Consider the following 11,640-nt stretch of genomic DNA (forward strand, 5'->3'; position numbering starts at 1 on the left):
GACAATCTGATAACCAAGTCACCTACTGGGTGACTAACAGGCAGGCCAGTAGTGAATACAGCATGGATATTTCAGACTACGGGATGATTCATGTCCATCCTGGGCAGGATGATCAAGAGAGGAAGATTTCATCACACTACTCAGAACGGTGCACAATTAAAGAGTTATGAACTATTTCTGGAATTTTCCACTTAAGAGTTTATCTAGACCATGGTTGACCATGGGTAATCAAAACTGTGGAAAGTGAAACCACGGCTAAGCAAGAACTGCTGTACACTCAACTAAAATGGGTATTTTCCTTGATTCTCCCTTAAGGTCCACATATCTATCAGACTTGTCATTAGTCTCAGTCACCACTGGGGGAGAAACAAAAAGTTGCTTTTTTCCAAGAGAACTGACTTCAAAGCTGTGGATTAATCCTGCATTTAACCACACAAAAAATAACTAAAATTGATACACCACTCTGTCTTGAAACACGTTTACTGGCCCTTTAATAACTGGCCCTATGCAAACCAAAATTTGTTTAATTTACGTTCTTCTAAACAGAGTGTATACACATGCTCTCCTTTCAGTGATATGTGCTGAAGTCAGTTCATTTCATTTATCTAGCTGGAAATCAGAGGCTGAAGGGTAACTGGAGTACTGTTCAACCCCTGCTCTGGAGTCAGCGACACTTATTTTGAATCCTGGTTCCTAAATAGTTTGGTTTCTGTAGCACTGGCAAATGGAGTACCTGGCATTTCTTTTATGAGACAAAAACAACGTGGGCAGCTTTGGAAAGGCAAGATGTTTTGCTTTTGACAACTGGTGAGTTCTGTCTGAGTAACCTGCCAGCCACTTTACCTCTGGTGTCTCCTACCAGTTTCCATTATACTATTCTTTCCACTCCCTTAAAGGGGAGAATCTGCCAAGAGCTGTTTCTGTGTTACTATTTTTCATCACTCAGTCTCTTTGTCACTAGACATAGGAAGATCATTAAATGGGTTTGGGCTCACATGGGAGTCTAAAAGCATGGTGACAAAAAGAACAATAAGATGTTAACCTACCTGCTGGTGTTCTGGTTCCTACTTCTTTCCAAAGTGTCCTTGGCTCCCTCAGTGGGCTGAAAGTGTCCACCTATGCTCTGTTTTCGAGGGCCACAAAGAGGTGACAGCTTTAAAAGCAATCAACATGTTTAGTGCTTTGAGGAAAGAATTGGCATTCCTCTTCTCCTCACTTTCATATTGTTTTTAAAGCCATTCCTGTTAAATGTGGAGAAATGACCAGACCTAACAAGGGTCTTTCCGTATTTCAAATCTAGCAATTCACGTCTTACCTGGAGGCCTTTACATAGAGATGCTGGCCTCTAGGAACCCAGTCCATAAAGGGCACAAGTGAAGAATGAGCAACCAAAATAGACATCAAAAATCCAAAAATTTCCCCCTATATTAAGGCAGTAGGCTTTGTGGCAGGAGCCCTAGACCCTGTGTTCTACTCTAATCCCTACTCAGACTAATCTACAAGCATTTTATGCTTCAGTTTCCTCATCCATAAAGCAGGGACAAATATCTGCCTGAATCCACGAATAGGGATGCTATGAAAATAAAACACAATAAAATAAAGGCTACAATACTTTGGAAATAATAGAAGAAAAATACATTAAAGCCTATGCCCTTTATCCAAAAGGGAGACTTTTGGATCTCCTTATCACAATTTAACAAACTTAATTACATTCCCTAATCTACAGCAAATCAAAGGTAACAAATGTGGGGCTCAGGGACAGCAGGATACCTAAAACTAAGAGGATGCATGGAAATGATCACAAGATCCCTGAAGTATGAGCTCCAGGGACCTTTGTGTGGAGGTGAAGACTCCTCAGCAGAGGCTGAAGGCAGCACTGAGTCATGGAGCATCATGATAACAGATATTTAGAAAAATGCCATGATTACCAAGAAAAGGTTAGAATCTACTTAGAATATACTCAAAATAGGTATTAGAATGATGATACATTTGTTTCATCAGTATGATTAGAAATTTAAAAACTGAGAAGTTAATGAGTTTCAATTGTCTGAAAATTTCTCTTAGGTGAAAATACCTTATCCCTTTTTATCTAGAAAACCAGGGTGGACTTCTTAAAGAAAAATTAAATATGGTGTAACTGTTTTATGCACAGTCACATGTACTAACAGAAGATTTCCAACGATGGCTGACACCAATTCCTTCCTCCTTATCCACACTGCCATCTGAGCTGGCCTCCTGAATGACCAACCGAGAGCGGCAGCAGGGACACTGTCTCAGGGCTGGGACTGGTTTTCAGGAGGCTTAGCAGCTTCAGGGACAGCTTTCACTTGGGAAGCCAGCCGCCTGCTGTAGAAACTATTCACTGGATGATGAGAAGGCAAGCACAGAGAGAGAGAGAGGGCACCTGGAGAAGCCCAAGGTACCAGGTTAAGTGGACCCTTCTGGGACCTTCTCACCCAGCCTGCAGCTGAACGCAGTGGAGGGAGTGCTGTGGCCCATGCCATGCGGGGTGGAAGAATCGCCCAGGTAAAGCCCTGTCATATCCCTGACCCCACAGAATCATGATAAATCAATAAACCATTGTTATTTTAAGCCACTAAGTTCATGTTGTTGTTACACAGCAATAACCAAAACATAATATGCAAGAAAAGTTATTCCTAATAGTTTCCTAGCAATCTCTAATTTTTAAAAGAAATGGAAACATTAAAGTCTAAGTAAATTCTCTATGCCTTCTCTTTATATGAAAACAAATGCTGACATTTTGCTAAATGTTTTGAGGACTGAAGCCTCACTGAAACGCAGCAGGGTGCAGGGAAAGAACACTGGTCTTGGAATCAGGAAACCTACCCTTAACCAACTGCTAGTCTTGACAGTAGCATAATAAAGGGTGCTGGTGGTGGGTACTGTCTGCCCTGTGTAGGCAATAGTGGGGGTGGCACCACAGGTGGAGAATTTTAAAACAACAATAAAACCCACTAAAAGCTTGCCTGCTTTTTATCACCATAGACCAAGAATTCTAAATATAATTTCAGCAATAAAACCCTCCTTCCAGTGAGGCTGGCCACTCCCACCCTACCCCCATCTACCATCTACCTTGGGAAGAACCTACCTCATACACCTTGCAAAGTTTAAGCTACTGAGCTTGAGCTTCACACTGCAAAACGGGGTCGATCCAGCTCGAAAATTCTGTGATTCAAGAGGCAGTGTGCTCTCTATGTATAAACTTATTCAAATTCATTCACTTACTCATACTCTCAATGACAACTTATCAAGTACCTTGTATGCACCAGGCACCTTGCTAGATGTTAGGGCCCAGGATGAGTAAGACCTAGGCCCCATTCTCAAGGACCTCACATAGAAGTCACTCTGCAACCTCACTAAGCCTCAGGCTAAACCTCCCAGGCCAGCTCCCATGGTGTCTCCTCACCTCCTCTTAAGCATTTTCTTTGACAGTCAGGTCCCTCTGTCCCCCACTGGTGGTTGTACTACTCACAGAGAGAGCTTGTGGCTCATTTACCATCATATCCTAGGGTCTAATATATGCCTTCTGGCTCTATAAATGTTTGCTGAATTAATGAATGAGTGAATGAATGAATAAGCAATTTAGAATGGGAATTAATACCTGCCCAAGATACCACATTTACTAAGTTGAACCATGTAAAACTGTCAATACTTGATTATTTTGACCTATAACACAGAAATTTCATACGGTTCAACCTGATGCAGAGTATTTACAAGGAAGGACATCTGCTGTGTGCTGGGTTTGGGAGGGAAGCTGAAGAGTATCTACCTTGGAATTCCATCCTAAGAGGCCTTGTTTCCCAAAGCCAAGAGGACCTTGCTATGAGTTAGCTGTATTTATGTCAGTCCTTGCACATGGGTTAGGGGCAATGTTGAACATGGCTCCAGATCCTGCTCAGGCTGCCCTGCCTCCCCTTTCTTATCTGTACCTGATGGCTCTTCTCTGACTGAGAACCAGTGCTTTCTTCAGAGACTTGGGTGAGAGCTTTCCAGCCACAGCCACTTCTTTTCCTGCACCTTTTGCCAAAATGTCCCCCTCGGAAGTGTCTCACTGTTCTTGGAGACCCTGCTAGGGTCAGGCTGTTGCCAGCAGAGTGCAGCTGCTGTTCCCCCTGCAGCTGCGTGACAGGAGGAACATAGTTAGCTGTTGGGGGTCCCAAGGCTAAAGGCAAGTTGAAGACATCTGCAAACTCTCTTGAGGAAGCCCATGAAGACATGCGCTCCTCCCGCTCCTTCTGCATCATCTCAACTTCATCTAGCTTCTGTTGGATAGACCTTAGCAAATCAGTATTCTGGTGCATTAACGTCTGTGCAATCTTCAAATTCAGCACACACTTACTAATGTACTCTTCAGTCAAGGGCCTGTTGCTCATACTGCCCTTGGCTTCTCTGGCCGGCTCAGGGAGGCTGGGTGAATCGAGAGAACCATTCTGCCAGTCCCAGTCATCAAAAGAGAACTCTGTGTCAGCCTCTGAAGAACTCCTGTCCTCATCGCAAGAACAGAATGCCTCTCTCTCCATCTTTTCCAACTCTTCTCCCAAGGACTTCAGCCCATCTACCTGGTTTGGTCTAGTCCCTTCGAGAGATGAACCCACTCCCGGGGGCTCTTCCTCTTTGTCATCTCCCATGTCCAGGAAGCCTGAGTAGATTTCATTTATTTCAAAGCTGCAGAGGCTTGCCTGGCCTGGGCTGGGGCTCCTGGCCTCTTCCAGCACAGAGCAAGCAGAAGCAGCAGCATCTTGGTTCTGAGTCTCCTTGGCTGTCAGACTTGGATCTGGGACCTGAGGATCTGGCGTTGCTTTCTCAGTGGGAGGAGAGTGACCCCTTGGTGACTGAGGTTGACTGCCTGTTGAAAAGAACAGCAACATGCACCTGACTGAAGTGATCACATGAGGTAGCTACGCAGCCTCAGCTTATTGCTCAGGGGGCATAAGAATGTAGGAAAAAGCTTGTTATTTTCCCACTTCCTCCCTAGTTTAGAAGACTACTGGATATACCCAGAGGATGGAAGAGTATTTCTAACATGGGCCAAAGTTCCCATTTTGACATGAGTTGAGATAGAAAATTTGGCAGCCATCAAACTAATGCAGGGCAGGGACAGGAGACAAACATCAGGATTAATTTTCCTAAAAGCTGACATATAAACAGTATCGTTAAGAACAGGAAGGAGTCCATCTTAAGGCTAACATTCCATTTTAAAAACCAGGAAGTGAGGAGGTAAGATTCCTAACATATTCTTGGATAAACAGACAATAACTCAACCCACTTTGGGGACAGGCCTGGCAGTCTTGATTGGTATGTTCCCAGAAGAAGCTGCTATCCTAGAGAGGAACTGACCCATTTCTTGTAGTAAGTTAATTTTGCAGAATTACCTAGAGGACTGATAATAGAAAATAATGTCTCTCGCTGGAGATAAGCATTTGAGACCACTTTACAAGTCTATACCCCCTAGCCCTTTGGCACATTCCTGAAAAATCTTTAAAAGACAGAACCCCCAGCCTTTCAGTGTGCTTCCTCTCTGAGGAGAGCCTCATTTTTTTTCTGTAAGTGTGTACCTTTAAATAAAGCTTTCTCACTGCCTGATTTATTGTGTTTTATCTTTTTGCTATTTCATTCTGTTTCCAAGTCTCCAATTTACCCCTGATAAGTAGGGAGGGGCTGCTGAGAGCTCTGATCTGGCCCTGCAAATTCCCATAGCCTGGGTGACCCTATGCAGTGAGCTTCCTCTACCTGCCTCTGCATTTTCCTGCTCTCAGCTGCCTGCAAGCCACTGCCATTCATTTCTCCTCTTGCTTTAATTAATTCCTTCCTTACCTACACTCTTCCGACTTGCTGGAGAATTACTCATTCAGAGTCAAGAACCCTCCCTCGTCCAGGTTGATGTTTCACCTGGTGCACACAGAGAGACCTCCCCTGACACAACTGCCTGGCAACAAAATCTTGGGGGAAACATTCTAAGTTCAAGTTCAAAACATATATAACTGTCAAGACATGTGAATTACAGGCCCCTGAATCTAAGGACTAAATTCATAGCTCTCTTTACACAAATACGAGTTCGAATATTCATGTCAGTTAAAGTTATATTCTTGGTGAGTACCTGACGAAAGTAAGAGACACTGCCTAAGAAGCCACTGCATCATGGGAAGAATACTACCTCAAAAAACACCACCAGGACTAACCACCCATCTATCCAGGCTGATGGCATACAGCATCAGGAGAATGGGAAGGAGAGGCCAAAGTAGTGAGAGCTTATTCTGGAGGCCTCCAGCCCTGTCCAAAGAGAATCAGAGAAAATGGTCACTTGGCCTGGCTCCTTACTCTGAAGCAAGCTCTGGAATCCTGAGCAAGCCACAATCTCTCTGAACCTTAGTTTTCTCATCCAGAGTATGAGAATATTAAGCCAGATGATTGCAACGTCCTTTCCAGCTCTGAATCCTAAGGTTGCTATAAATGTATTAAAAAGCCGTAAGGCTATATAGGAAAACGCTGGAAGGAAACACCAAAATATCAACAAATTATTTCTGAGTGGCAGAATTAAAATGGTAATTTTCTTCTTTGTATTTTGTTAAATTTCCTATAATGAGCACATAACAGTGTGAGTAAAATTGTAATATTTCCAGAGTATCTCACCTGGCTTTACTGCATTTGCCTAACCTCAGGGGTGGAGAGAAGTCATCTCCATATCAATGGGTAATTACCTGGGCAACCAAGGGCTTATCTGAACCTCAGAGGTTAGGGGGAGGTCCTTGTTTGCTTCAGACAGAGTAGCAGAGAGAGAAGGCTCTGTCCAGACTGCAGTTTGTAAGCAATAAATGGATTTTAAACCTTATTCTTCCCTTTGACTGATTTAGGTTTTAGAGGTATTTTGCCCTGGGATTTCTTCTCCCCAGACTTAGAAATAGTTTTTAAGTTTTGAAAATCATCATTTTTGTGAAAAAATTAGATAAATTCCTAAGGGTAATCATGCTAGCAATAAACTGGTTGTTACTGCTTACTTCTGGATCCAACCAACGTGTATATAGAGCCCCAAAAGTTTAACTTAATAATTTTAGTGATCTTGGTTTTCCCCTAAGGCATCCTCTTTTCCCAGTTTAAGTGTCAGTTCAGAGGAGGTGATTAGTTGCAGCTTGTGACTCTCAGAGCATATTCATGTCAAATAATGCTTAACCTGTGGGTTAAGGCCATACCTGTTTCCTTCAGTTCTTTTAATAGCAAGTCAGGGGGCTCTTTTGGATGATCTGAAGTCAGTCCTTGATAGACACTGACATCAGGATGGAGTTCACATCTCTGCACCCTGGAGATCTCAGTTGGCTGAGTTCTCCGACTTCCAATAAAATCCTGTAACAAGGGAAATACTGTCAAGGACATACTTGCAGTCATCTGAATGTCACTGGTGTTTCTGAAACAAATCTAGATTTCAAATGAATTCCCTCTTACTTCTGTAAGTAGACTGACTCTAGTCCTCATTAGCCAATTCATTGTTATTATCAACATTTCAAAAGAAGTAACAATTGCGATTCATTGCACCGCACTATGTGCCTATAGAGCGCCCCTCCCAGCTTTCCTCACTAATGCCCTGCTGCCTTCACCAAGTTCAGCAGTCAGTAGGCTTTTCTCCGGAACGTGAAAGGGTGTAATGAAATGAGGATTTCCAAAACTTCTTACAACTTGGCCTCTAACTTCTTCTTGGTGTGTAATTTCCTACTTCCCTGAGATGAATAAGCAGAAATGAACCCCTAACAGCTTTAGAGCTTACCTTTAAGTCATTCTTCAGAATATACTGGATATTTTGAAGGTTCATAGTTCGATCTTTCTGTTTGACCTGGATGCCTGACTTAACAATATCATAATAAGGTTTTGGAAGCCTGCTGTCAGCTTCTAAATAATTTCCCAAAACAATGGCTTCTTTGATAACTGAGCCAACTAAGCCATTCCAGGGTATGTTGTCTGTTAAGGAAAAAGTTGTAAGAAGGAGTAACATTAAGAAATCAAATGAAATTGGATAACCTTAGTCAAGTCACTTAACCCCTCCAACTACTATTTTCTCTGTAGAAAAACTACATGAAATTCCAATCACAAAGCAGAAGCCACTTTACCCAATTACCAGGGAAATCCTTGCTACAGAGACAGGAAAAAGTAGTGTCAGAATCGTGTACACATGGTCACGGTCAATATGCTCTTCAATCTACCTGTTAGAGTCTCCTGTATGATCACTGAAAAGCTGTAGACATCTGACTTCACTGTGGCTGCCTTTTGTAAGATCACCTCTGGGGCCGCCCAGTTGTATAGCTGGGCCGGAAGAGGTATGCAAGTCAGGTCCCTGTGTCCACGTCTGTCCTGGCTACAGAAGGAAACACAAGGTAGGGCTCATGTCTTCAAGGATCATTATGATCAGCGCACAGTATATTTGTGAAACATTTGCCTGTGAAGACTGGCAACCTCCTTGAGCTTCTACAAACCCAGCTAGATCCTGAGCTAACTCTCGCTGCTGGCCATTCCAACACTTGCAATTCCTTACTGTTCCTACCTGAGTGTGCCCTTACCACCCTCCCACCTCATTGATTCCTCGTGCTTGCTCACTCCACTCAAGGCACAGGGGCCCCCTCTCAGTTTCTCCAAGCACCTCACCACTTCAGGTCTTTGTACTGGCACCATCATCTGCATGGCCTACTCTGCCTATAGATCCTGGTGCAACTGGCTGCTTCTGGTAACAGAGGCATTAGTTCGAAAATCTTCTCAGAGAGGCCTTCCCCAAACACCTACTCTAAAGTAGTCACATTTTGTGGGTGGAAAGGTAAGGCGGATAAAGAAGCACAAAAATCTCAGTCATAATGCAAGTTGGTCACGGGGATAGTAGTGCAGCATGGAGATTAGAGCCAATGATAAGGTAACATCTTTCTATGTTAACAGATAGTAACTGCACTAGTGGGCGGTGAGGATTTCATACTGTGTGTAACTGCTGAACCACTGTGTGATATACTTGAAACCAATATAATATTGTATATTCACTATACTTCAATAAAATAAACAGTCCCATTTTGTTGGCTTCAGAGTACTTATCTGAACTTTTTGTTCATTTATTGTTTATTATGTCTCCCCTCCACTCCTTGAGAGTAGGCACCTCATCTTTTATATCTCCATTAAGTCCAAACTCACACCAGAGCCTCAATGCTTACTTTTGCAAATATGAATACAAGACTCTTTCAAGGCCCCCCTCAAGCTCCATCTGCTTATCAGAGCCTTCTGGAACTCCTCCAACAACTTGTGATTGCTTCTTTTCTGACTCTGCCTTCCAGTGAATGAGCCCTCTCAGTGAAGCCCTCAAAGGTTCACTGACTGGCTTGAATAAGTCAACTTGCCAACCAGGCTCCCTGAGAACCAGGGTGCTGAGAGTCCATTAAATGTCTTCTGGGCCACCAACGGTCCTCAGGGTGAGGTCAGTGCTCACTTCTGCCCACAGCTGTCATGTACATCAAATAAGATCATGTGTGTAGAAACAATCTGTGAGCCATAAAGTACTACGTTTTAAGTAGGAAATTAATACAAATGGTATGGTAAGCATCTGGTTGCTGGTTAATAATTAAGAATTAAATTTTTAAAAAGCCAAGTGGTCAGACATTCTTTTCTGGTCTGGCAAAGGACAGATTTTAGAGGATGGGATGGGCTTCTCAGAATTTGAGCAAACTTCCCTAAATAATATTTCCTACAGCAGACTTTCTGATAGATGGCAGTGAGTTCAGGAAGCTGTGAAGTTAGAAAAGCTGGCATTGACTTTTCAGTTCTATTCCTGAATAGTCAGGTGTGGCCTGGTGTAACGTGAACAGCCTGGATACACATGCCAATATCATATTAATAACACAGGAAAAGCAAGGAGTGTTTTCTTGTCAGAGATACATTCTGAGGCCCTAACATGCTTGGCTCTTCATGTTGCGCGGTGATTCTCTAAGTGAAATCACCTCCCTTCTCAGGCCTCTCAGGCTTGTCTAAGGCTCTGATAAGGGACAAGTCACCTACAACCAGGATTTATATCCTTTCTCTTTCACCCCCCTTCACTTTCCCCTCTACCCTTCTCTGTTAAAGCTTCTTTTCTGGTTGTCATTCTAGGGCAGTTATTTTTCTGGGTTTCAGCTCTGACACCATCAAAATTACATTTGGCTACAGCTATGTGATACCACCTGCAAGGTCAATTCCAGCTCCAAAGAATCCAACAAGGAGGAGCTGAAGAACAGGAGAGACTTGCTGTATCATTTTTACACCAAGCGACAGAGTTCCACCCTTGACAATGACATTCAACAAACCAACCTGTCCAAAGAGAGTGTTACCAAAAACAAAAGTGGAATTGAAAGCTATTTTGCATTCTTTGATAATCAACTCATGCTAACAGCTGTCAAGGCAGCATACACTGTTGCAACTACAATTGCTTGCTGACTGACACTTCTGCCTGAAGTTCCCATCTGAGGACAACAAGCCCAAAGGGGAACTCACACCTTCCTACCCAGTTACCTCCTGGCCCCTCACTTGACCAATCTGTGGACCCCAGCTCCTCAGTGCATCTCACATCTTTCCCTTCTATTTTGGTTCCTTAGTCACCACCGAGCCCTGCCGGGGGCCTCTTAGCTGTTCTTCCTACCCCCAACCACAAATCCATCCTGCCCCCAAAGCCAGAAAACATCCTCTTCCACGTGGGTCTAGCCACAGCTGGGTAACATACTATCTCTTCACCTCTCTGGGCCTCAGTTTCCTCATCTAGTAAAGGACAGGGTTGGGCTGGGCCCTTTCCAAAGCTCCATTTTAACTCTAGGATTCACAGAAAAACTGTTATTTATCCCCATCAACAACAGACAGCATCCCACCACTGGCCAACAGCTTGGGTTCTGTTACAGCCTTCCTGAAAAGTCCTTGTCACCAGCAACAAAAATGTCCAGACCCCTCAGCTTCCACTACTCCTGAACATGCAGCTGAAGTGTCAACTTGTTCTTAACTGCTTCAAGTTTTCCCTTCATCTAGACTCATCCATTCACTTAATGAACATTTACTGAGCAATTACTGTGTGGAGGGCCCTGAGCTGGGTGCTGAAGATGAACAAGCATGGTCCCTGCCATCCTGGAGCTCGCCATCTGGCAGAGCAGACACACCTGACTGCGGAGAAGGGGAATGTGCAGTGTGCCGGTAACAAGGGCTTCAGTATGGACCTCTTGGGGTGTGAGGGAAACTGTGACTGAGGTGAGTTTAAAAGGGTAAACAGGTGAGTGCCAAGTATGCTAGATGCACGGAGCAGCACCATGGTGTGGCATGAACTGCATGTGGCTTCAGATGGTCAGAAGGGAGTATTAAGAGATGAGGTTGGTCCTGTGCAGAGCCCCGCCTTGGAAGGCTTCCAAACCCAGCAAAGTGCCTGGGCTTTGTAAGCAATGGGGAACCACTGAAGGTTTTAACTGGGATTCAGAAGGGACCAAACCTGAAGCTGAGCAACTTGATAGCTGCCTCGTCTCCACCAGTTCTCCATGGATAGCTGCTGCACTCACACCTAAATGCTTCCTGCCTCTCTCGTCACCTTACAGCCTCCTCTCCACATGTAGGGGTGAGAGGACCCTCCTAAAACTAAATTATCCAGTATAC

The 11,640-nt window shown here is 43.8% G+C and overlaps 1 protein-coding gene and 1 pseudogene across 1 annotated transcript in view; one reads left to right on the forward strand and one right to left on the reverse strand.

The window, feature by feature from the left end:
- Positions 1–11,640, forward strand: part of LOC140849100 (DNA ligase 3-like) — an 854,661-nt pseudogene that overhangs the window by 524,846 nt on the left and 318,175 nt on the right.
- The window catches only part of LOC118969968 (inactive serine/threonine-protein kinase TEX14-like), a 107,753-nt gene that overhangs the window by 26,956 nt on the left and 69,157 nt on the right, over positions 1–11,640 (reverse strand). The window contains exons 13-17 of the mRNA XM_073235348.1: positions 8,211–8,362; positions 7,778–7,968; positions 7,209–7,359; positions 3,951–4,867; positions 1,047–1,123 (exon numbers count right to left, since the gene is read on the reverse strand). Of these exons, the coding sequence (XP_073091449.1) occupies positions 1,047–1,123; positions 3,951–4,867; positions 7,209–7,359; positions 7,778–7,968; positions 8,211–8,362 (1,488 nt within the window). The remainder of the gene's footprint in view (positions 1–1,046; positions 1,124–3,950; positions 4,868–7,208; positions 7,360–7,777; positions 7,969–8,210; positions 8,363–11,640) is intronic.

This window comes from Manis javanica, chromosome 4, assembly GCF_040802235.1.
Source record: "Manis javanica isolate MJ-LG chromosome 4, MJ_LKY, whole genome shotgun sequence".
Classification (NCBI taxonomy): domain Eukaryota; kingdom Metazoa; phylum Chordata; class Mammalia; order Pholidota; family Manidae; genus Manis; species Manis javanica.